The 26846-nt window shown below is 44.6% G+C and overlaps 1 protein-coding gene across 1 annotated transcript in view; it reads left to right on the forward strand.

Moving 5' to 3' along the window:
* Positions 1–25632, forward strand: part of KIAA1958 (KIAA1958 ortholog) — a 66721-nt gene extending 41089 nt beyond the window's left edge. Inside the window, exon 3 of the mRNA XM_074855157.1 lies at positions 20154–25632. Within this exon, the coding sequence (XP_074711258.1) occupies positions 20154–21199 (1046 nt within the window). The 3' untranslated portion in view covers positions 21200–25632. The remainder of the gene's footprint in view (positions 1–20153) is intronic.
* The last annotated feature ends 1214 nt before the right edge of the window (positions 25633–26846 follow it).

Genomic DNA, 26846 nt, shown 5'->3' on the forward strand with positions numbered 1-26846 from the left:
GGGAATAATTAAATTCTGTCCACAACTTGGAGGACTCTTCTGGTTGCGGTGAGCTCTGTCCTTCAGTCATGTGGATGTGCCAGGTCATGGGGATTTTTTTTGTCATTGACTCTTGGGAAATGGAGTGCTGCAGTTGTTTGGGTCTCAATTTGTTTTGTTGGATGTGTAGTCAGTAACAGACAAAAGAACTATTCTTGGTGTTACAGTGCAGCATTCACACCTGTATGCTGATATAAGCTTTGCTTTATGCTCAGATTTACATTTCTTTTTTCTGTCTGTATAAAGTGTCTTTTTGCCTCTGTTTCCTCTCCCCGATTTTAGATAGCCCTCAAAACTTAGTTTGACAATTAACTTGTATAAGTGATGGTAAATGGGACAATTGTTAAATATATCAAGACTATTGTACTAGTGCATAATAGTTGTATATGTATAATATATATCCATAATTGTATCCATTAAACTATACCCCATGTTACCTCTTATATGAATAAGTTGGTGTTGGTTTTGGTATAAACTCATTCAGTAGCAGGACAAGTGATTGTTCATATCCTATATAGAAAAGCAAATTATTTTTATGGAAATAACACTGCAATCCTGACAGGAAAATTTTGATAACATAATTACAGAAGGGAAATAATAGCAGTATTCTGAGCAGCAAAGAGGTGTGTATGTGGTGTGTGCCCTCTGTATGTGTACATAGCTAGAAAAAATTTGAAATTCCTCAATTTGTTTACAAAGACTTTACTCAAGTAGAGCTGCAAAATGTGACTAAATGTCTGTGCAATTAAACTATTATAAAGTAAGTTTAAACAGGTGTTCAACGACAGAAATAAACACGTTGTGTCATGAACAGCAGCCCAGCTTCTGACAATGTGTGTTTCTTATCTCTTCATCACCTCCTGTGCCTCTTGGGTCTCTTTGTCCTGGCAAATGCATGGACGTGCTGTGGCTAGTCTGGAACAAAGTGTATGCTCTTTGGTCAGCAGCATGTGAGCAGCTGCCTAGCAGAGTATCTAACACCTGAGGTCTGTGGCCTTTCTACAAAATGTTGCATTCATGTCTCCAGCCTCTGCCCAGCTGTTGAGTCTCCCCCAACCTTGTAGGACCTTTACATCTTTGAACTTCCACCCCTTCCTAATATAGTGAGAGTTGTGTTTGCAAAGGTTAAAGTGAAGTTCAAAGTCATCATTTTTGCTGGAGTGTGAGGAGGAGAGGACACTCAGAACAGGCTCAAAACAGAAAAGCAAACTAAAAAAATCAACTTCAGGAGCTGTTTCACTTAAAAGTGTTGCACGTCATTCTCTCTGGAGAAATGTGTAAAGAACTGGTCCTTAAATTCTGCCCTCTGACCCAGTGAAGATAAAGGAAATAAGTGTGCATTGAAACTAGTTAGGCAAGGTTGTAAATCGTGAGCTCTTCATAGAGTTTGTGCCCTTTGTAGCTCGCTTCACTCATACTGGAGAATATACAGTGTGGAAAGGTAAAAGCAAATTGGTCTGGTTGGGCAAAGTCACAAATGGAGAAGTTCAGAAATAAAACTGCAAGCTCAGCAACAAGGCAATTTGAGTAGTTTCCTAAATTAAAGTTGGGGTGGGAGAAAAGGTAGTGAAATGCAGTTCTTTGGGATTGCACGTGCTGCAATCTGTGTTATCAGAAGTCAATGGCACAAGCTTCTGACGTGTTTCCTATTACATCTGCAGTGGATAGTTCAGCCAGAACAGAAGAGGATATCTTTTGATTCACTACCAATGGTACTTTAACAAAATAGAGGGAGAAATGTCTGCAGTCTCTAATAAGCAATATATCAACTAAGCCCTGTCAGCCTGTGTAGAGCGTTCCACAGCATGATTTATTATGTTAATTACAGTGATGTGGGCCTCACACTCTTAAGTCTGAAACTGCTTACATTCTCAGCTTGATTTAAGAACATGCTTTGGCCAAGACTTAAAGTGCAGCTTATTATGATTAATGTAATAAAATATTTATTACATACTCCTTTATTTGTTTCACTGCTTGTTGCCCCAGTTAGACTGCCTCATTCTGAAAGTGACATAAATTATATTTCAGATGATGAGGATACTCATCTGGTTTTAGTCTCTCTCTTCAGTGCTGTTCTTTTTTTCACATCCCTTTGTTCTGATTTCCCTTCTCCCCCTCTTGTCTTTATTTGCCTCCTATATTTCCCAACTCTGCTTCTCAACTGCTGTCTGGAGGGCATCAAAAGCAGGCAAACTTCATAGCCCTGGCTCATCCCTTCAAGACCTCTTGCATTGCTTTTCTCAACTATGCTTATTAAAGTTAGATCTTAAATGAAATGACATTAAAACTTGTGGTAGGCTGTAGCTGAGAACACACTGAATGGAGCATGTAAAGAGAAGACTAAACTGTAAGAGGATACACATTTGTGTCCTGTTTCTCATTATTCTTCCACAGGGCTTGCAACTGCAGACCGGCACAAAATTCCACTGTGTCAAATTTTCCAAAATGCTGTATAAATATATACCTGTGATTTTGTGCAAACCAGCCCACTAGTTAAGTTGCTGGCTGAGCAATCCATGCTTGCAGGATCTGTTTACGCATGTAAATCTGGTTTTCTCTGTATGAGCATTTAAAGGTGGAAACATTATGGAAAATGCAGCTGCTTATTTTATTATAAGAGAAATGGGGTTTTGCCAAGATAATTTGTGGTTTTTTCCCTAATGCTTCATTAATTCTTAAGTGATAAGCTTAATTCGACAAAGGAGGTATTTCTCAGTTCTTTACAGTTTTCTCTCTTAATTTTGATTAGTTCTGCTTGGTTTTTTTTCCTCTTGGCAACTTTTGAATCAAGTCATGTTATACATATAAATGTTATTCAGTTGTGCCCCTCTTCCACCTTCTAAACATATAGTCCAGTTGATTTCTACCTTTCTACATAAGCATATACTTAAATACAGGGACCCCAATCCAGAATGCACTTAAAAAATGCTTTGTTGAATTGGAAACTTATTTGGGAGAGAAACAGATATTCTGCTGAGGATGTGTGCAACACTTTCTGGACTGGTGCCAAGTCCTCTTGGAAAATGAGTGCATTGCTTCTGCTGTGCATCATCCAGCTTCCTCTTCTCAGGGTAGATTAGACAATCACTGACATACTCCTTTAATTTCTTCTACCACAGATCATGAAGTAAATAACATGCTCTAAGAGGGCAATATTTCATTGTGTTGCTAAAAAATCCTGTGTAAAAAAGAATTCTATTTTCTTCGGGTTAAATACTTAATTCTGGAAAATCATCGGCAAAAAATGTCTCTTGTCTTTAGCCTTAAACTGAATTAGTACTCTGAGTTTTGTAAGTGGAGCTAGGCATAAATTAGTTGGAAATTATTAGAAGATTATATGACTGAATACAAAGACGCATGCTCAACAGAAAGCTGACATTGCTTCACATTCTAGGTAGTGTTTTGCCACTTGTCACCTCCGGCAGCATACCACTTTACCTGATTTTTTTTTTAACCTGAGCTCTAAAAGAGGAGCAATGATGTGTTAGAAGTGAACATAACTGATTAAACTTTCTTCAACTATTTTGCAAAGAAAGGGGTTTCATGGGTTTTTTAAAGTTTTCTAATGTTTTTAGGTTTTCAGTATAGAAATCTCCAAGCATGGCTTTTATGTCTTTCACCTCTGTGAAGAGTTGGGTCCCTGAACCGCAGTCAGTTATACAAGGGTCCTACTGTAAAGTTAATAGCTAATATAGAAATAAGAGAGAGATAAGGCAGAGCAGGTAGACCTGGAGCTGGTTCCAGGCTTGGTTATAATCGAGGTGACTGACTCAGAACAAAGCATCTAAAATGGCAGACTCCAGTCCAGCTGTGAGCTTAGTACATTTTCCCTGGGTATCACCTAAGTACCAGATATATAAGTTTCTCTAGTGGTCTTGCAATATATCTTCTGTTTCTGCTCTTCTCCATGCTGTGCCACAGGGAGCAGCTATAGTGTCCTGCTGTGAAGTGCTGTGGTGTTGGGCAAGCCTGAGAGAGCTGGAGTTTGGTGTATTTGTTCGTGCCAAATGGAGGTGGGATCTGGGTAAATATGAACTGAGTAGCCCTACTGTCGGGGTACAGAGGAAATGCATCCCATTTTGCATTGCAGCAATTCACAGTGCATCACAGAACAGCTTCAAAAGGAGGTGGGAAACTATACAGTCTTATATCCCAGAAATACCACTGTAAGTGTTCAGTGGAAGAAGTGAAATATGAGGTATAACTAGCAGGGACCACTTCTCCACTATCTCTGACAAAACCAGACTAGGTGAAGTGGAGATCATACTTTGAACAAATTAAAATGTCTTTGATTTAGAAGATGCATATTTCAACCCAAAGGTTCTAAAAATCTCAGATGTCATATACAGTTAGGTGGAGAAGGAAGGGAACCTTGTACAAATCAAAGTCCCTAGAGCGCTGCTGTTTTGAACCATTCATTAGTGATTGCTAGTATCCACTGTGTAAAAGGCTGATGCAGTCAGTTATAGGAGGACATAAATTCTTAATACCTTGTCATGGCTACAAATTTTCTGTCATCTGAGGATCGTGCAGTAGTCCTATTAATATTCATGTGAATTTTATTGTTGACTTTGCTAGCAGCCAAATTACACTTCATATCTTTCAGGCTGTTGCGGTGAGTAAGTAGTGAAAGTGAATGCACACTGAAAACCAATGCTCAGACCATTCTGTACCTTGCAAAAAATGTACAAATGACTATAGTTTATTTTAGTGACTCTTATATCATGGAGATACCAATGTGTAAATATTCCCATGCTCATTTCTTTGCAGGCTGCGTCCTTTTTTCTTTGACAGAATCTAAAGCTTTTTATTTTCAGAATTATAAAATATTTTGATGATGATTTTGTTGGAGGAGGTTAACTGAATAGAAGCATAATTTTGGTTTTGCCTGAAAACATAACATCTTCATAAATGGATTTTAATTAATTTCTGTCATACTACAGGTTTTACATGCTAATGACAGCCTTTTCTGAAAATGTTAAACTACAGAGAGTTTGACTTAATGTAGCGGAAGCATGGTACTTGTAATTGTTTTAGTAGCAACATCAGATGCGTAGGGCAGAAATTCAGGAAAAAATGCAGGAGCACTTTCTTCTACTTCAGTAATCTGCAGCTAACAAATTAATCGTTTGACCCTGCAGAGCTCAGAAGCTGTTAGATGTCAAAACCTGATGAAAGTTTCCAGACAGTCACAGGGTTTTCCCCCTCTTTTTACTCTGATTCACCAAGCCCAAGCTTAATTAAGTATGATTATTATGGCATAGGAAGCGTGCTTTATTTGGCCTTAGGACTTCCTAAAGAAAGGGTTATTGTTGGATATGAAATAATTACATTACAACATATTTATTTTTGACTTAAGCCTTTGACTACTGCATGTGTGTAGGAGGTGCCCCAAGGAAGTTAGTCCATACCAGATGGTAAAAGTGCCAAAAATATAATTCTTCAAGTGTTTAGCTCTCCCAGCCTCTTAATCTCAGGGTGTTTCTGCAAATGCTCAGAGGCACTTCTGCCTGGGAGACCTCACCCTCGCTCTTCAGTGGCGAGATGGAAGAATGGCTTTCCCTTGGTTATTCCTGTGATACCGTGAAAGCCAACTGTCAGCTTTTTAATTTCTGTATGAAGAAAGTACTGATATTCGGGGCTGCCGTGGTACAGCGGTAGCATTCAGCCACTCCTGACAGGGGAGCTATCGCACTGCTTCCAGGAGGGCACATTTGTCAGAGGGGTCCCCCCTGCCTTTCTGCTGCCATGACTTGGCCCCGCCTTCGACCTCTGCCCACTGCGATTGTCGACTTGAATGTCATTTACCTGCAGATACCCTCTTGCAACAGGAGGGGATGGGGTAAAAGGAGGTTCAGAGCAGGCTGTGGATTACATTAGCTGTTTTAGTGGGCTGTGTGTGGCCATGGCCCATGGATTGGATATTGCTGTTTTTCAGTAACTGCAGAGCAAGGGCAAGAGCTAGCCTGCAATGTGCTGGGGTGTGAAGAGAGAGCACTTAGCACCAGTGTGAGGATACCTGTGTGCACCATTGTCCTGATCCAATGTCAGGGGAGGTTTTGATATGATCCCAAGAGCGAGATTAAGATACAAATGAGGTCAAACGCTGTATACCCAAACCAGGTTTTTATTATTAAAAAAGTGAAGAGGGGTAGTGATAGGATAGAATGGAAGGAAGAGACAGAAATAAAGCAAGGATGCGGGATAGGGCTCCAAGAATAGTCACCACCATGGATCCAGTGGTGTCCCCTTGCTCCTCAGTCTTCAGTTCTTCAGTGGTGGGTGCACACGGATCTGGCTTCGATGATGGATGCACACTGAGCAAAATTTTCTGCTGCCTTAAGTTCATCCTATCCACTGATTAACATATCTGCCCACCTTTAGTTTTTTTTTCCTCTGGTTCCACAGGTTTTGTTGCATCTGGCTTCAGGCCAGGAACCTTTGCCTCTTGTCAGTTCATTAGCAATGCAGACATGGGGCCTGGCCTACACAGTAGAGTCACAAATGGCTACAGGATGGAGCCAGCTCGGTACAGTCTGCCCCTTTGAGGCTTATCTAAGGAGTCCAACAATGCAACTGCAAAGAAGTGGGGGGATGCATCCTTCAATCACTCCCGCCTCTCTGGGAAACACTCCACAGACCAATCCACAGGCTGCAGCAGCTTCTCTTGGAGGTTTGCACAGACACAAGCAAGCTTTGAGACAGTCATATGACATTCCAGTCTCTCAAACCATGTAGACTTTTTCACCTGAATGAAAGCATTGTGGTGGAAGCAGATCTGCTGCAGAAGCATTTTCCTAGTCAGAACACAAATTAGGCAGAGAAGACTTTGGATGGTGATGTGATTACCACCAAAAAACCCCCTTACTTCTAATGTACTTCTGAGATCTCATTGCCTACCTTAAACTGAGTTTAAGGCTGTTTGCAATAATAGCTCAGGTGCATGATTAACATTACAAACCCTCTCTGAACATTAATCTGCGTCTGTCTGTTGTAAACACAAGGGCCTTTCCCTCCACCATACATAATTACAGAGGTTATGTCCTTTTCAGGGAGTCTGTGTGTATGTATGCAAGCTGAAATAAAAACAACCCTGAATATGATACCTGCTGATAATGTTAAGTCTTGGCTGTGTTAAGATCACATTATGAAAAAATCAGAAGAAAGCTGTTGCTCTGTAAGAAGGATCATCTCATGGTTGAGGGCTAGCCTGGAACACTTGGCTCCCACTTGGTTGTCTGTTTAATCTCTGCCAGGTCACTTTATCTCTTTGGCTACATTTAAACTGGGAGATCTAAACTACTCGGCACTCTTTCAAACTTAATTGGGAGTTTACCCCCCAGATTCCACAGTAGGGTGAGTTTTACTGGCTTTTTCTGCCATGTTCTTGTTTTCTTGGAAATGAAACTCCGATGTTGGATCAGATAGGAAACACCAGAGCTCATTTGTTCAATGATGCAGATGATGGGGCAGGACCTCAGGAAATGCATCTCCAACTCTATTTTTTATGTTTCTGTTCCTAGTCTGTAAGACAGGATTAACAGCACTACCAATTCTGAAGGTTGTGTTATGACAAGGAAAAAGCATTAAGGATAGCTTCGTGTGATAGATCAATGATGACAATTTTTGGTTGGCTGGTTCACACCATTTTACTAGCTGAGACAAATTAGAGCATAATATGAGAGTATCTGTCTTCCTAACAGAGCCTAACAACAGACATCTACAGAAGACTAAGAAGGGTGTGAATATATATGATAACTCCCCAGCCTCCTATCCTCCAGCAATTTGCAGCTCCGGGCCTTCCTGATACAGAGGTATTCTCTTGTATTGAGAAGTGCTTTGTGATTTCTTTTCATGCTTTTACCTAGTTTTGGAACCCATGCACACTGGAGAGTGGATGATACAGTGAGCAGTGGAGGCCCAAGAGCAAACAGGTTTATGTTTGCAGTAGTCATGAAACTAATGTAGATCCTGTTGTGGTTTCAGCTCAGAGTGCAACTGAGTGCCACACAGCTATTAACTCACCCCTTTCCCCCCAGTGCTGGGACAGAGAAAAATTAATCAAAAGGCTCAGGAATGGAGATAAGGACAGAGAGGGGTGGCTCACCCATTATGGTCATGAGCAAAAGACAGGTTTGTTAGTGGAAGGAAAAGGACATCACTTTAATTCAAAACGCTAACACCACCACCACTTAGACAGAATGAGACAGTGAGAAGCATTACCACACCTTAAAATAAACCCCACCTTCTCCCCACCCCTCCCTTCTTCCTGGGCTCAGTTTTGTTCCAGATATCTCTACCTCTTCTCCCCAGTGGCGCAGGGGATGGGGGGTGCAGTCAGTCCACTATTTCTTCCTCCAAAGGAGAGGGGGAAGCACTCCTCTGCATTCTTCCCACTGTTCCACATCACTCCCCTCTCATGGGAGACAGTCCTCCATGAACTTTCTCCAGCATGAGTCCTTCCCCCAGGATGCAGCTGTTCCCAGGCTGCTCCAGCATGGCTCCCCTCTGCATGTTGCAGTCCTCCCAGTGCCAGACTACAACTGTGGGGACTTCTTTCCACAGAGTCCCAGCTTCCTTGAAGAGCAGCCGCCTGCTCCGGCGTGGGGTCCTCCACAGGCTGCAGGCGAGTCTCTACTTCTCTGGTGACCTCCATGGGTGGCAGGGAAGTGGCCCTGCCCTCTCACCGTGGGATACAGGGTGGGGTCCCTGCTCCAGCACACGTCCCCCACTTTCTCCACCTTCTTTCCACTGATCTCAGTGTTCACACAGGTGTCTGTCTCGTAACTCCTCCTCAAAGTCCCAATCCTCTCCCAGGTTTGCCTTCTGAAATATGTTATCACAGAGGCACAGCCACCGTCACTAATCATCTCGACCTTGGCCAGAGGCGGGTCTGACTTGGAGCCGGGGGAGCACCAAGAAGCTTCTCACAGGGGCCACTGCTGTAGCCCCCTCCCCTGCTACCAAAAACTGTGCCACACAAATGCAGCACAATCCCCACCTGTGTTTTCAGTAATTTTCAGCAGGAAAAAGGTGAGACCAAGCAGACATCTGGGAACTGTTATATTGGAAATGCTTCCAAGGACAAGAACATTCACTTTTAATACCCAGACCCAGCGATGAAGTCTTGTACCTCAACAGTTTTCCCAGCTTCTCAGATCCTTACTGTAACATACACATTTTCAAAACTTCACTGTGATGGCACTTGAGATGCCTTTTAGTCTTGAGTTTGTAGTGATTGAATTACTTTTATGTAGCATTTCTTTCTGTGTTAGTCTGGGTGGATTTGTAAGAAACAAAATGACATTACACCAGCCTAATGGCAAGGTTGCAAGGCCATGTGGCTAAAGCAGAAGCAATCAATGCCAAACGTCCAGACTGTGGTAAGGTCTTTGGTTCTGTTTCTGCTTATTTCCTTTAAGCAAAGTAGAGACATGTAGAGTAGATGGGTGTGTTGTAAGTATTTCACAAGGGCCATTTGCAGACTGCACCCAGAGAATACTTTTTGTGGTGGTCTTGTCCTGTCAAAGGTTGTAGGGAAAGGATGCAAGGTGCGCTTGGTCTTGGGCACTGTTTAATTGGTGATTCAGATGGCGTAATTGTACCAGGTCTGGCTGGGATGGAGTTAACTTTCTTCATGCCCTGCTGTGTTTCAGGTTTGTGACTAAAACAGTGTTAATGACAGGACAGTGTTTTGACTGTTCATGAGGCAGACTTGCACAGTGTCGAGGCTTTCTCTTCTTCCCACTCTGTCCCCATAGCAGCTAGATCTAGGGTAGGAGGGGACACAACAAGGACAACCAGCCCACACTAACCAACATATTGCCTGCCCTATGATATCATGCTCAGCAAAAAAGCTGAAGGGAGGGTTCTTTCAGGGAGGTGGGCATTGGTCTCCCTTGTGGGAGGTGGTGAGTGATTGCCTTTGCATCACTTGCCAGTTGGGTTTCTTTTTCCTCTTCAGTTATTAAACTGTCTTTGGCTTGACTCACAGGTTTCTTGCTTTTGCTCTTCCTATTCTCGTCCCTGTCCCTCTGGGATGAGGAGTGAGCAAGTGGCTGTGAGGTCCTTAGGTGCTGGGCAGGGTCAACCACCACAATAATAGAGAATAAGGTTATGAAATTAGCAAGAAACACAAAATTCAGCAGTATTAAAAGCATGCCTGGATACAATTTATGTTTCCATGGTAGTGGGAGGTGGATTATATGGTTTCTTTCAGCACTATGAAATCTCCTTATTGAAATGAAGAAGTAAGACTTTAATGGCATGAAGAATTATGTCTCCTTCCTCAGCTATCCTAGGCTATAAAGAGCTGTCTTAAGTTAAGTTAGGCTCAACTGCATCATCTGCTTTTGCTGTGGGTGAAAAGCATATGCAAATGATAACAGTGGCTCAGCTGACATCTGATGACTTTGGCTGTCTCAGACTCCGTCCATTGGGTCTCACTGCCTCCCTGCAGTCATCCCATGCTATGAGATATCCCTGATTTTGAACAGTCTCATAAGGAAGAGAATAATCCACTACTACTGCAGGCTGGATTTACAGTCAAAATTGATGTAGCTCTCCTGATGTGGCTGGATGAGAAGCTGACCCATTATCTTTAACATCTTCCACCTGCCTTGTGGAGTAACACACCCCAGCACCGCAGGAATGCAGTGTTTCTGGGTTACTGTTTTGCTCATGCAACTTCAGGGCACCTTTAATTCAGCATGGGTTTTATAACTGTTAGCTACAGATGCGGCAATTCCCTTTGCAGATTAAGGAAAGATGCCATAACATAAATGACTGAGTGTCACTTCTGTGTTGTGACAGGCTATCCTCTAAGAAGTAGTGATTGATGACATGTGTAAAACTGAGCTGTATATGTGCTGTTTATATTGAAACAGTATTTAAAATGTGGGCTGTCAGTCAAAGCACTGATTACTTACACAGTGCTATAATAAGTGGTGGTGGGTGCAGTGAACAAGGTACCAGAGTAAATGTTTGTTTCAGAGCTTCAAACATCAGTGTCTCTTTATTTCCAGCCTGCATCTAGCCATAATAAAAGGATCTATCCTATACATTGCCTAAAGCATGAGACTTCACTGCAGGCTGCTAGGAGCTCTTTGATACTGACATCAATATTAAAACCAGTTTCTGAAACAGGCTGGTGACCTTTTCTTTTTCTCCTTAAGCACAGTTCAAGCAAATCTCAGTGCTCTGTGGCTGCAGAAGCCTCCAGAGGCCTCAGCTGCAGACCCTCTGCTTCTCTGTGTTTTACAGAGGGCTTGAGGACCCCTCTTAATAGGTTTCACTGAGTGCTATGGATGCAGTGGATGCCTTGCAGTGAAGACCCAGGATCTGGTCCCCAGGGATATAAACTCAGCCCTGTTTTTGGCCTGCTGGCAAGTCCTGAAGCAAGTCACTCCCTGTGCCTCTGTATGCAGCTGTGGTATGGAGGTGATGGTGATACCGTAAAAGTCGGTCGGAGAAGAACTCTCTAAAACTCAGAAGTCAGAGTGTTAGAAAGCAGGCATTCTTTATTTCAGCGCTGGGTGCATGGGGGATCTCTCCACCAAACATGCACACCTTAAGCCAGTGAAACCCCGACTTAAATGCAGGTATCTCATACATATTCACGAGGTCTTACAATACAAACATACATATTCATAATGAGGTGTAATTAGTCCTAGAATTTCTGTATCAACAGTCTCTTCTGTCTTATCTGAGACGTGATGTGTATCCTTGAGATTGATGTCATCCGCTTAGGCCATAAATGTATCAACATTGTCATGCTTTCCTCCATCTTACCGAAACATGATATGATGTGCATCCTTGAGCGGTGCTATCTTCCTTGGTTCTCGTGTTTGATGTGTGATGCATATCCTTGAATGGGGAGTCATCCTTTGTGTTGCAAATCACAGGTGTCCCTCGTCGGGGGTGCAGGTGTCCTCCATCTCCGGGTGTCAGAGGCCCCAGTCCTTTGTCCTTGGGGCCCCCATCTTTATTTATGTATGCTTGTGTTCCTTGTTTTACAATTCAGAAATGCCTTGCTTTTACAGCTTAAAGGAATTTTAGTTTAAAGTACAATTTAAGTTTACTATAGCTAACTATTTTACAGTTATGCTTAACTTTCTTAATATACCTATATCAATGGGATGAACTCTCCTCAGAGTCACTCTGTAGATGGGTGGAAGGGGAAGCTGCCCAGCTGTGCACCAACGTTTCTGCACCACATGAAACATTGCAGGTTGTGGTGGTTTGACCTTGGCTAAATGCCAGGTACCCACCAAGTCGCTCTATCACTTCCCCCCCCTTTCCCCTTTTTTTCTCAATAGGGCAAAGAAGGGAAAGAAAATAAGATAGGAAAACAAAACAACCCTTGTGGGTAAAACAACAGCAGTTTTAATATAAGCAAAGCGAAGCAAAGGTCCGCGCGCGGAAGCAAAAAAAAGAAAACAGATTTATTCTCTACTTCCCATTAACAGGCGATGTCGGGCCTTCTCAGGAAGCAGGGCTCTGATACGCGTAGCGGTTGCCTCGGAGGACCAAGGGTGACCCCACCCCCTTCCTCCTTTCTCCCAGCTTTATACTGAGCAGACGTCATATGGTATGGAATATCCCTTTGGTCAGTTCGGGTCAGCTGTCCTGGTTGTGTCCCCTCCCAAGATCTTGCCCACCCCGTCCCACTGTGGGGGGGGGGAAATGTCAGAAAGAGCCTTGGTGCTGTGTAAGCACTACTCAGCAGTAGCCACAACACCAGTGTGCTATCAACACCCTGCCAGCTCCCAGCATAAAACACAGCACCATGAGGGCTGCTACAGGGGAAAACCAATTCTGGCTCAGCCAGACCCGATACAATCTCCACCCCTTATTCCATACCATTTACGTCATGCCCAGGTCCCACATAACACTCATTTATTCATTCCGTAAGCTTTCTTCACTCCTCTAGATGTTCAGTGACTTGGCTGCCATCTGTCAAGGTGGATGTTCAGGACAGGAGCAGTATGTTTGACTGTTGGACTCCAGCACCGGCTAGGTTTGGGTCATCATCGCATGTATCTGGTTCACTCTTCGTCGTTCCTACTTCCTCCATCACTTCCTGCAACATACAACTCAGCTCACAGATTATTTCCCCCCCAAGGTTAAATCTCCTTGAGGCACACACTGAGTAGCCCCATTCTCCCGCATTACCCACCAAGTACATCCAGGTCCCTGAGCAAAAACAATCCCACGAGTGGGCTTGCCTTTTCCCAAGGGAGGAGCAATCCATACTGCCTTCCCCAGCCATTTCCCTGTGTGTACTACAGGGACCTTATCTCCTCCCACAGTATGAAGGGGTTTTGTTTGGGCAGGACCAGGACGGTTAACAGATCCTCTGGTATTAATTAGCCAAGTGGCTTCTGCTAAATTTATATCCCAGTGTTTCCATCCCCCATTGTCCAATGCTCTCAACATAGTCTTCAACAGTCCATTGTATCTTTCAATCTTTCCAGACGCTTGTGGGTAATAAGGGATGTGATACACCCACTCAATGCCATGTTTCTTTGCCCAGGAGTTTATGAGATTATTTCGAAAATGGGTTCCATTGTCTGATTCGATTCTTTCAGGAGTACCATGTCGCCATAAAATTTGCCTTTCAAGACCTAAGATGGTATTTCGGGCAGTGGCATGATTTACAGGGTACGTCTCAAGCCAACCAGTAGTTGCTTCCACCATAGTGAGTATGTAGCGCTTGCCTTGGCGTGTTCGTGGCAATGGTCCAATATAGTCAATTTGCCAGGCCTCACCATATCGAAAACTCAGCCATCGCCCTCTGTTCCAGGGAGACTTTACTCGTGTGGCTCGCTTGATTGCAGCACATGTTTCGCATTCATGAGTGACCTGTGAGATGGCCTCCATGGTCAGGTCCACCCCTCGATCACGAGCCCATCTGTACGTTGCATCTCTCCCGAGATGCCCGGATGTTTCATGGGCCCATCGAGCTACAAATAGCTCACCCTTGCGCTCCCAGTCCAGGTCCAGCCGAGCTACTTCAATTTTGGCAGTCTTGTCTACTTGCTCATTGTTTTGATGTTCTTCAGTGGCACGGCTTTTGGGCACGTGGGCATCTACATGACGTACCTTTAGAGCCACGTTTTCCACTCGGGCAGCGATGTCCTGCCACAGTGCAGCAGCCCAGATGGGTTTACCTCTGCGCTGCCAATTGGTCTTCTTCCACTCCTGTAGCCACCCCCACAGGGCATTAGCCACCATCCAGGAGTCAGTGTAGAGATACAGTACTGGCCACTTTTCTCGTTCAGCAATCTTTAGGGCTAGTTGGATCGCTTTTACTTCTGCAAACTGACTTGACTCGCCCTCTCCTTCAGTGGCCTCAACGACTTGTCTTGTGGGGCTCCACACAGCAGCTTTCCACTTTCGATGGTTTCCTACCACACGACAGGATCCATCAGTAAACAGAGCATACCGCCTTTCATCTTCTGGTAATTCGTTATATGGTGGTGCTTCTTGGGCACGAGCCACCTCCTCAGGCAGTGCTCCAAAATCTCTACCTTCTGGCCAGTCCATGATCTCTTCCAGGATTCCTGGACGGTTGGGTTTTCCCAGTCGAGCTCGTTGCGTGATTAACGCTACCCATTTACTCCAGGTAGCACTGGTTGCATGGTGTGTAGAAGGGATGTTTCCTTTGAACATCCAATGTAGTACAGGCAATCGCGGTGCCAAGAGGAGCTGTGCTTCTGTACCAACAACTTCGGAAGCGGCTCGAATCCCCTCATATGCTGCCAGAATCTCCTTTTCAGTTGGAGTGTAGTGGGCTTCTGATCCTCGATATCCCCGGCTCCAAAATCCTAATGGTCGACCCCGAGTTTCACCTGCTACCTTCTGCCAGAGGCTCCATGTGAGGCCATGCTCCCCAGTTGATGTGTAAAGTACATTTTGCACATCTGGTCCTGTCCGAACAGGCCCAAGAGCTACCGCCCGAGCTATCTCCTGTTTGATGTGCTCAAAGGCTTGTTGTTGCTCAAGACCCCACTCAAAATTGTTCTTCTTTCGGGTTACTTGATAGAGAGGGCTCACCAGCTGACTGTAACCTGGAATGTGCATCCTCCAAAATCCCACAAGTCCTAAGAAAGCTTGTGTTTCCTTCTTGTTGGTCGGTGGAGACATAGCTGCTATCTTGTTGACAACCTCCATAGGCACATGGCGGCGTCCATCTTGCCATTTTATTCCCAAGAACTGAATCTCCTGTGCTGGTCCCTTGACCTTGCTTTTCTTTATGGCAAACCCAGCTCTCAGAAGAATCTCAATTACTTTTTGTCCTTTCTTGAACACTTCTTCTGCCTTGTTGCCCCACACAATGATGTCATCGATGTACTGTAGATGTTCAGGGGCATCACCCTTTTCCAGTGCAGTTTGAATTAGTCCATGACAAATAGTGGGGCTGTGCTTCCACCCCTGGGGTAGTCGATTCCAGGTATATTGGACACCCCTCCATGTGAAAGCAAACTGTGGCCTGCACTCTTCTGCCAAAGGAATTGAAAAGAATGCATTGGCGATGTCAATTGTGGCGTACCACTTGGCTGCCTTTGACTCTAGTTCATACTGGAGCTCTAACATATCTGGTACAGCAGCACTCAGTGGTGGCGTCACTTCGTTCAGGCCACGATAGTCTACTGTCAACCTCCACCCTCCGTCAGACTTTTGCACTGGCCATATTGGGCTATTAAAAGGCGAATGTGTCTTACTGATGACACCTTGGGTCTCCAGTTGACGGATCAGTTCTTGGATGGGAGCCAGAGAGTCTCGGTTCGTGCGATACTGCCGTCGGTGCACGGTCCTCATGGCAATTGGCACCTGTTGTTCTTTAACTCGCAACAGTCCTACAACAAAAGGATCTCCTGAGAGGCCAGGCAGATTAGACAACTGTTTGACCTTCTCTGTGTTCACACTGGCCACACCAAAAGCCCATCGGTATCCTTTTGGGTCTTTGAAATACCCCCTCTTGAGGTAGTCAATGCCCAAGATACAAGGGGCTTCTGGGCCAGTTACAATGGGATGTTTTTCCCACTTATCCCCGGTCAAGCTAACCTCGGCCTCCAGTACTGACAGTTCTTGACATCCGCCTGTCACTCCTGAGATCCAGATAGGTTCTGCCCCTCTATAACTTGATGGCATTAATGTACACTGTGCCCCGGTATCGATCAAAGCCTGGTACTTCTGTGGATTTGATGTGCCAGGCCATCGAATCCACACTGTCCAATACACCCGATCATCCCTTTCCTCCTCCTGGCTGGAGGCAGGGGCCCTCTATTCCTGTTCTTGGTCAGAGTATTCACTGTCTGACCCTTGCTGTGCCAGGCCGGAAACTCCTTCATCAGGGCCAAGGGAGGTGATCTCAGTCTTCCTGTATCTGGGAGATCGCTGATTACTTTCTTGCGGTTTCACGCCAGCTACATTAACAACCTTCTTGGATGTTGTCTTCTTGGCAGGGGTCTTTCCTCGCAATTCACGTACACGAGCTTCCAATTTGAAGGTGGGTTGACCATCCCACTTCCTCATGTCCTCCCCCTGGTCACGCAGGAAGAACCAAAGTTCTCCACGTGTCATGTGCCTAGGTTTCCCTTTCCCTCTGACTGGGGTGGAAGAGAACCGATTTCTTGGGGTGCTCCTGACATCTAAGGCACTCGCCCGTAGAGATGAGGAGGTTCCAAGACTCTCTTCAAAGTTCTGAAGCCAGGAAGAGACTGCCTCCACAGTTGGCGTACATCTTAGTCCTTCTCCCATATCCATTTCTGGATAGTACATCGCAGCCAAGCCCGCAGAATACGAGGATGGTGCACCTTTAATCACCTTCCTCCACATGGCCCGTGTGCACAGGACATCCTCTGGATTTTTAGGGGCTTCATCATTATCTGGACCACTATAGATGACTTCCAGCACTGCTAGTTCTCTCAGGTACTGGACACCTTCATCCGCAGTAGCCCACTTACCTGGGGAGTTGTCCGTAAGATCTTCCTTGAAAGGATATCTTGCTTTAACACTTGAAAGGAGCAGTCTCCACAGACTGCAAATTCCTGTTTCTTTTCCAATTCCCCTTTCAATTCCTCGATTTCTAGCAAGGGAACCCAGCTGTTGGGCTTCCTTACCTTCCAGCTGCTGAGCATCAGCCCCATTATCCCAGCATCGAAGCAGCCAGGCAGCAATCCGCTCACCCGGCTGGCGGCTATAGTCTTTCCGCAGATCTCGCAGTTCTGATGATGTCAGGGACCGGGTAGTTTCTGCCTCCTGTTTAAGTTCTGTTATTCCCTCTTCTGACCCCTTTGCTGAAGGACCTGCTTCTTCCTCTTCTTTCTCCTCCCTTATTAATCGAGGGTATGGACCTGTTGTTCTCCTTGTCCACTGTTTCTTTTTTACTACTGGGGCAATCTCTGCTGTTATTGTTTTTGTTTGAGTTCCCGTTTCCACCACAGTCCTTTGAGAGCACTGAACTGCAGCTCGATAAGCATAGGCCAGGCCCCAGTACAGCGCTAGGAGTTGCTGATTTTCATCGGGATAGACAAGGCACCCTTCTATCAGGTGTTGTGTCAGTTTTGCGGGGTTGCTTGCCTGTTCAGGGGTAAGATCCCAGGCTACAGGAGGTGATAACCGTCCTAGGAATCTGCCCAAATCCTTCCACTCCCCCTGCCACCCAGGGACAGGCCGCCTCAGGGCACATTTTGGTATTCTCTCACCCAAAATTTGCTTTCTCTTACACCAAAAACCTAACGAGCTCCACACAGCCCACAATAGGCGAATAGCATTAATGAACAGTATCAAAGAGCTAACATAAGGATTAATAAGTACTTCGGGAGCTTGCAGAATAAAACCACTCATGATGTTCCCAATTTCTTCCAGCATGTTCCCGAGCTTAGCAAAATAAAGATAAGCAGAGCAATAAACAAACCCGTGACCAGCACAAGAGCTTGTCGCTTACTAACTGCTATAGCTATAGCACAATTAATATAAAACTGCCGTTGTCCCGCCCCACGTTGGGCGCCAAAATAGACTGTGGTGGTTTGACCTTGGCTAAATGCCAGGTACCCACCAAGTCGCTCTATCACTTCCCCCCCTTTCCCCTTTTTTTCTCAATAGGGCAAAGAAGGGAAAGAAAATAAGATAGGAAAACAAAACAACCCTTGTGGGTAAAACAACAGCAGTTTTAATATAAGCAAAGCGAAGCAAAGGTCCGCGCGCGGAAGCAAAAAAAAGAAAACAGATTTATTCTCTACTTCCCATTAACAGGCGATGTCGGGCCTTCTCAGGAAGCAGGGCTCTGATACGCGTAGCGGTTGCCTCGGAGGACCAAGGGTGACCCCACCCCCTTCCTCCTTTCTCCCAGCTTTATACTGAGCAGACGTCATATGGTATGGAATATCCCTTTGGTCAGTTCGGGTCAGCTGTCCTGGTTGTGTCCCCTCCCAAGATCTTGCCCACCCTGTCCCACTGTGGGGGGGGGGAAATGTCAGAAAGAGCCTTGGTGCTGTGTAAGCACTACTCAGCAGTAGCCACAACACCAGTGTGCTATCAACACCCTGCCAGCTCCCAGCATAAAACACAGCACCATGAGGGCTGCTACAGGGGAAAACCAATTCTGGCTCAGCCAGACCCGATACACAGGTAGACTAGGAAATGAGGTAGAGCCACCTTTCTTTCCGTGCTGCCTCCTCCATTAACAGGCTTGCAGGGCAGAGTGGGCCTAAGGAGCAAGCATCTGAGCACTGCTGCAAACCATGGGTGTGCTACATGGCCTGGCCTGAATGACAGAGAGGCAGTAGGATCTTCACCTGATCACATACCGCTTCGTAGTGTGTATGTTGGGTGGGAAACACCTGATGAGTGTTACGATGGCACTGGTGAAAGGACACCAAAATATATGGGTTTTGCAATGAGATAGAACAAAAAAGAACTTGCTTTTTTCTCCTCTCCTGCTTATTAAGTGGAACAAAGAAAAAAGAATGTTTTACTCACAATTGCAGAAAATAGTCAAATAATTGAATTTTTCCTTCTTTGTGTTTGCTGTTCATTTTCTAAAACCATTAAGGTTAATCACATTCATAAGGACAGTTCCACCTATGTGTTTGTAGTCTGCATCCTTGTACAGACAGATTTTAGCATATGCCAAGAAAAGTGTCCTTAAGTACACACATCACTTAGATGTAAAAAGCTTTTCTTTTTTATGTTTATCTTATGATCAGCCCAAAAATCAGCTGTCAGTAACAACCTTCATAGTGGTAGCATCTGAATATTGTGGTTGGATATGTCACTGATTGTAAGGACCTTTGAGTATAGCCTTATAGAGCAATATAAAGTTATTTCCAGAATTTGTTTTTCTGCCAAATTAAAAGAAAAGGTCACAAGTGTACTTCTACTGTCAAGGTACAGCTTGATTATGTAGAGAGACTGTACAATCGTGGTTTTCTTCCATATTTTCTGATGTGAGCATATTAATTTTTTTTAATTCTTGTGCATTTGTAAATTACACATTGCTCTGTAGTAGTTTTACCTGCCAACTCCTTTGTTAGGATGTGCTGCTAATGCACATCCTGTACATTTCTGTACTGTTTTGTACTGTACATTTCTGTCTATATTTAGCTTTTTTAAAATGTGTCTGATTAAAGATCATTTTTACTGTCATAAATATGATGCTTTAGCTATCTTTTGTAGAAGAACATTGGAACCAGTACAACCTCTGGTTTCACAAATGAAGTAATTCAGAATGGGCTTATTACTCCGATTGGGCCCTGCACACAGCATTGGGATCCACAGATCCTTCTACCTTGTATTTATTCTAAAAAGCAGATTGCCTCTAATCCCACTGTTTTACACAAATCTCTGGGCACAAAACTGTGCCCTAGTGTCATGAGGATCTCACTTTGGTTTTGTGCCATACTCTAGTACATCATTTGTGAAACTGAAGTTGGCTGTTCAGTCATGTAACAGGTATGTAATTATATTTTCCAGTGCTCTTTCTGAAATTGATTTTAATTTTTTTGCCTTTTTTTTTCCTTTTAAAGGATATTTGTTCTGGGGAAAAGCGCATTGCACAAACTCATTGCTTCTGCTTTCTTTTGTCTTTCCCCTTCTCCTTCTTCCAGACCAGGATGAGAGAGCAGCGGAGCTCAGCAGGGAGCAGAATGAGAAGACCATTCGCAGCACACAGACAGCTCTCCGCAATTTCCGAGAGTTCCTCATCTCCAAGTACCCCTCTGAGACCCGGGAGATCTACGTCATCCCCTGTAAAGAGCTTGATGCCTACCTTGCTTCCTTCTTTGTGGACGCCAGACAGAAGGATGGGTCTGAATACGAGCCAAACAGTCTGGCCAACTATCAGTGTGGGCTGGAGCGGTATCTCAAAGAGCACAGGTATGGATACAGTATTACGAGGGATAAGGAGTTCAAGAGGTCCCAGGAAGCATTAAAGCAAAAGCAGATAGAGCTGAGGTGTAAAGGAAAAGGAAACAAGCCACACAAATCCATGAAGCTCACCTTTGCTGATGAGCTTATCCTGCGCAAAAGAGGCTTGTTGAGCCGGTACAATCCTGAAGGGCTGCTGAATCTTGTCTGGCTAAACAACACTAAGGCATTTGGACACTGCACGGGTTTTCATGGGTCCACCCTCAAGTGGGGAGACATCAGACTGCGGGTGACAGAGACTGGGTTGGAGTACCTGGAGTGGATGGGGCCAGACAATGGAGATGTCAATGCCAAGAGCAAGAGAGGCGGAACAGACTCCCGGGTGTACGCCACCCAGCACTCCCCACAGACCTGCCCTGTGCAAGACTACAAGGAGTACGCCCAGAGGCGGCCTCCAGCCATGCGCTACGAGGACGCGCCTTTTTATCTGTCCATCAAACCCGTCGTCAACTTGGCCGCACTTCACTGGTACAATTGCCAAGCCCTGGGGAAAAACAAGCTTGCCAAGATGGTAAAGACAATGTGCGAGAAAGGCAACATCCCCGGTCGGAAGACCAACTTCAGCGTCTACCAGAGCTGTAGCACCCTCTCAGAAGCGCAGAGCAACCAGCTGGTGCTGATTTGCAATAACTTGAGCCAGCAGGCTGCCCAGTCCATGGCAAGCCACTCCAATACTGGCAACTTCATAGTGTCAGCATCCTATGACTCCTCCTCTGACACGGCTTGAAAGAGGAATATCACCTGAACACTTTTTTCTTTTCCTTTTTGTTTCAAGTGTTGAATTTGTGCCCAATAATACACATCAACTGTGATTGTACACTATTCCCCCATAGCCCTCTCTCCAGTGTTAATTCACTTTATAAAAATATATAAATATATAATATATTTTTCTTTTTACAAATAAGTCAATAGAAATAGTTTAGTATTACTAACATAGTATTTATAGTGTTAATACAAAAACGTAATGTACTTATGGGTTATAATATAAATGCAGATTTTAAAAGGACAAAAATGGTTCTCAGGCAACACAAGATAGACTGGAAATACCATTTTTAACATGCACACATCAGTGAGTTTAAATCCCCAGGGAGGCTTACATAGCAATTCTATTTTAAATCATTTTTTCAACTTATTTTAACATGACCTCCCAGAGTGGAGGAGACAAACTTACCACTGGCTGCTGCTTCTTACCTGCTGGCTTATTCTTGATCAGCAAGACCAAGAAATAAGAGATACATCAATGTAAGTTCATGAAACCATTTAACACATTTTTTTGTCTGTTTTTTATTTTGTTTCCTGAGGCTCATTTATGCTAGATGGGAAAAAAATCCTGAAGTCAGCTAAAGACTGTTTTTAACTTTTGTTTTTGTTGATAATTTTCTGTGATCAAAATGTTGCTAGTCTTTAGACTAAAAAGTATTGTTTTCAACAATATGCAAAACTCTAATGGCAAAACCACTGTCAGACACATAATTTTAACTGTTTAAGTATGGGTTGTTAGTATTCTGTCACTATGTATACTTAATTTAAAATCTACTGACTTAGAGCCACTCTTTCAGTATTATGGGGAATGCAACAGTGCAGAAGAACCACAGTCTTACCCCAAACTGTACAGAAAAAAATTACTTCAAATATGTCTTAAGCCATCATTTGAAATCTTCAAAAAAATAGCATAGAGAGTGTAATGATAGTTTCGTATTTACTACAGAAAATTAAAAAGTTGGATAGTTTTAAGTGCTGGAAAACAAATTTAAGTCAGCTACACATAATCTATTTCCATTGCAGACAATGGAAGATGTGCATGTGAATCTGAAGGCAGAATTTGGTCCTTAAAGCCTTGAGATAATGAATGCTACTGTTCCAACATTTGGCCTTGCAATGCAGTTCTTCTTCTGCTCTAAGTATGAGGAAAACACTAAAAAATTCAGTATTCCAGTGAATTATTATAATCCTTGACCTTTAAAATGATGTACAATACTTCTCCAGTAATTCAGCTTAGTTTATGTTCCTCTAGGATATCCTAAGGCTGTGATGAGGCTTTAGACAAGTCTGCTGGGGTGTTCTAATGCCCGCTGAAGTCAATGAAAGAGTCAACCTCAGCTGACTTCCAAAGGGTGTTGGATCAAACTGTTACTGAGGGTGTTTTTTGTTTTGGTGTTTTTTATTGTTGGTTTTCTTTTATTCCTTCCCATTCCTGCATATCCTTCATATTCTTTAGATCTGCAACTGTGCAGTGACTTTAATCATCACTAATTCCAAAGAAAGTGTGAAACAAAGGTAGCAGACAGAAAAAAATAACCAACCTGGCACCATTTAAAACTTGCTTCCTATGTTGCTGGGATGAAACATTCCTGTGTGCAAGGGAGGTGGCAGAATGCCTGCACCTCACTTAAGCCTTACTGAAGGTCTGTTTGGGAGATGAGGTAGGTAGCAGATGTGCCACTGGAAGGTCTAAGAGCAGAGATTCCACTATAATAAACATCTGTCTTCCCACAAAGCTTCCTGCAGGTGACACAGGCTGGCTCTGATCTCTTTGTACTCTGCACATAGCAAGGCTGGTACAAAGTCTGGGTTTCCTGAGTGCCAACTGTCCCAGGGTCTTGCATGCCATGGCAGTGTAGCCACCAAATCTGCAGCCTCTGAGTTACAGGCCACTGTCTCGCAGGGCTGTAGGGTAGGCAGTGGATTGGTGGGCACAGACAGTCATTCATTCTGCAGAGCTGTGCTTTTGTGACTTGGTTCTGGGGCTTGAGACCAAATCATGACACTACTGAAGTGAGTGCAAGCTGTGCCCATGACTTTCAGTGCCGTGGCAAATCAGACTTGTAGGTGAAGGAGAGGGAAGCACAAAAAGGCTTTGGCTGCCCAGCTTCCAAATGAGGCCAGCCATCTGATTGTTGTTTGCACAGCCTTGCCTTTTCATGGCAGTGCTTTTAATGTGATAGACTTAAAAATAGTTTTTCAAGGCCAGTGCTGCTCTCTGTGGGATTTCTTTGCTGTTTCTCACTGAAGATTCACGCAGCTGTTCTTAGTATGTGCTGGAGTGCGGGGGGGGTCCCATGCCAAGTAGCTCCCTATGGGTGCCAGGTGGGAGCTCAACCATGGAGCCAGCCTCTAGGAAAGTCTTTGGTTTCTGTTTCTCTCCTGTTGGCACTCATCTCAGCACTTCTCAGTGGCATCTATTGCAGGATCTGACCTACTTCCCCACCTTACCTTTCCTGTGCTGCAACACGAGGCTGGGTGTCAGCGTGGTCTTTGTGGGGCAGCAGATGTCTGCTTCCCACCTCTCCTCCCCTGCGCAACCACCCCTCTTTGCTGGGAAGAGCTGCCTTGAGCTTGTAGGGGAAAGAAGCCACCCCAAGGTGCAGCTGTCTTGTGTCTCCCCTCAAGCCCCACAAGGCTGGAAACCAGACCTTATAGCCAAATTGCTTCTCACGCTATTATCAGGCTCAGAACTTGGCAATGGTTCACATCTTCTGCAGGTATGCCTTAAGCATGTTGCTTCAGAGTGGGCTATTTTGTGTGGGTTATTTAGTGTGGTAATTCCACAATTCTTCTTGTCTATGAGGAGGCAGATCACTGGCTGCCGATGTGCTGTGCTGCAAGCAGGTCTTTGAAGTGCTGCTTCACATCAGTGCTGTAATGCAGCCAAGCACAGACCTTGGCTCCATTGTCAGGAGCCAAAAATGCTCAGAGTGACCCAGAAGAAAGATGGGCACTCTTGGGTTTTCAGCTGGGATGTCATAAAAAGCATTTCCCATGACTTCTTGACTCCACATACTGTCTGAGTCATTTACCACAGTATGAGGATGGTTTGTGCTAATGTCCAGCCCATGTGCTGGGTGAGGCAACATTTCTGATACCCTTGGCTCGGCAGGGCACATCAGCAACTGCTGCCTGTCTGGTTGGGGGATAAGCTGTGGAGTATGTGTGCTTATTGTGATAGCCTCAATATTATAGGGGCGGTTTTGTTCTGCTTTGTGACATCTCTAGTAACTCCAGCTTCCAGTTGGTGCTGATGGCAGATTGCCTGGCAAATTCTGATGGGGCAGCCCCAAACAGGCTATTTGTTGAAGTAGTTAAACACATATGGCCAGTATATGATACCCAAGTAGTATCACATTTCAAAAAAACAAAAAAATTAGCTTTGAAGGGCATTTAGCACAACATACTATCCAGTCTTCATATGTGGAAAGTTGCAAGGAATCAGGTGGCCACAGCTTAATGAATTACCATTTGTATTAAGGCCCTGGGAGGGTTGTTAACTGACTAGGAGGAAGACTTCTGATTTAAACCACTCTCATGGTTTTGTCTCATGCTGGTGGGAGAGTAGATGTCCCAGCTGCTGCAGCTCAGCTGACAGTTGGCAACCCAGTTGCTTGTAACTGTCTCCCAGTACTCTGAAGGTGTCAAACCTGCTCCACCAGCAAGTTGCAAGCTCACCACAGTGGTGTGCAGCTTCCCTGGTGCTAAGACATGGCAGTGTGGCCAGGGGCTAGTGCTGCCAACTCCTACAAGCCTTCCTCGCTGCCTAAGCAAAGGATTGGGGTGTCCTACCATGGCTCTTGATACTGAGTACCTTTTACCATGAAATCAAAAGGGCAGCTGGCAAAACACCATACTGCTCCCGTCCAGCACAGTCTGTAAGCTGGTGATTGGGTGGGCTGGCTTACAGTGAGGCACTGCAGGTGGGTGGCTGTCCTCCTGACTACATTGTGCTTCAATGTAAAAGCCAACCTTTTGCCCCACACAGTAAGGCTGTGATTTCCATAAGATGGAGGTAGCTGGCTCCAAAATGGGACTCGCTTTTCTCCTTTCTTTCTCCCTTTTTTCCTGCCACTCACCTTTCTTCGGTCTGGTGGTATATCTCTTCAGTGAGTCATTTCAACTCACTAGCCCAGCAGAAAATGCAGCAGAAAAAGGGGAAGTCAGATTATTTGGTGCCAGATTTCAGAGTTGAATCTGCTCACAAATTGAGGTGCAGAGCCAGTGGGGGAGACGGAGGTGTGTGTTCCCCTTCCAGTATCACAGAGTCACTAGCCTGGCTCAGGTACTGCAGCCTTGGAAACTCATCAAAAAGCTAATCAGATTGAGATCTGAATCATTTGCAGAAGTACCGGTTGCCTTCAGAACCATCTACCAGCTTTTGGGAGGTTTGGGAGCTACCAAGAGCAAAGTTTGGCCTTGAATTTAAGAAAGAGGCAGAGTGCCAAAGCACAGGCCTGCACACAGTGTGAAGGAGTCTGCACCAATGTTAGCGCAGCCTTTCCCACGTGGCCTTCTCATGACACCAAACCAAGAGTCAGACATGGGGATTATACATGGATGTCACTGGACTGATCTGGATGCAGCTGTGCACAATACATGCACTTGGATCTGTTCACGTGATTGCACATTTAGCTGGACAGAGCTGTGGGCACTTGGATGGCTTAAGCTCTGTTTTATTAATCACTCACGCATGTATTTATGATATTGTGGGTTTGCACAATGTACATGTATTCACACAGGTAGTTGGAACTGAAGTCTTTGATATTTGGGTGCTGCAAACTGCCTGTTTAATTTTCAAATATGTATTTATGCAACAAAATGTATTTTTTAGTGCAGGAGAATGAAATACTGTTGTGGACTACATTGTAGACTAAATTACAAGGGATATCTAAAATAACAGCACATAATTTGTTCATTTGCATAGTGCAATAATTCTATGATAGCAGCATCCAGGCTATTGACATATAGGACAATCTAACAATGGAATCAGTGTCCCTGTTGCACATTCTCCTTCATGAAGAATATCAATGCTTTCGAGCTGTTTTGTGTTTTTGTGTTTAGAAGCTGCTGTGCACTGGTATTCAGTCTACAGCGTAGTTGCCCTCTTAGAAAGCTGTGTAGGTGCAAGCAACATGTTGTACTGCTGTGCATGCTTGTCTCAGATGTTTGTGACCAGATCTTGTTCTTGCGCAAGCAATGTGGGGTGGGAAGATGGGGATCAGGAAGAGCAGGTGTTGTGCCACTCTAGAGCCTGAGCTGCCCTGAGGACTGAAACAGCCTTAAAGGAAACTGAGATTCCTGTTGCACTAGGTTTCCTCCCTGTCCAGCTTCTATTTACCCTTTCTTGTCACCGTGTCTGAGTACATCCCTAAGTGCATTGACTAACCCGACTAGCACATGTGGTGCATGGGCTGTTCATTCCTTCTGACAATAAGCTGCAAATGACTGTGATTGACTGACTGGTCTTCCCCATCCCCGACATCCTTGCATCTGCACCGTGGGGCAAGGGGACCACTTTGTGCAGGGTGGCTCTTGGCTGAGAGCTCCCTCCTGCCTTTCAAGTGACCTTGTGCTTTGGGGATAACGCGCTCAGGGCAGACCACCTC

This window comes from Strix uralensis, chromosome Z (genome assembly GCF_047716275.1).
Source record: "Strix uralensis isolate ZFMK-TIS-50842 chromosome Z, bStrUra1, whole genome shotgun sequence".
Lineage (NCBI taxonomy): Eukaryota > Metazoa > Chordata > Aves > Strigiformes > Strigidae > Strix > Strix uralensis.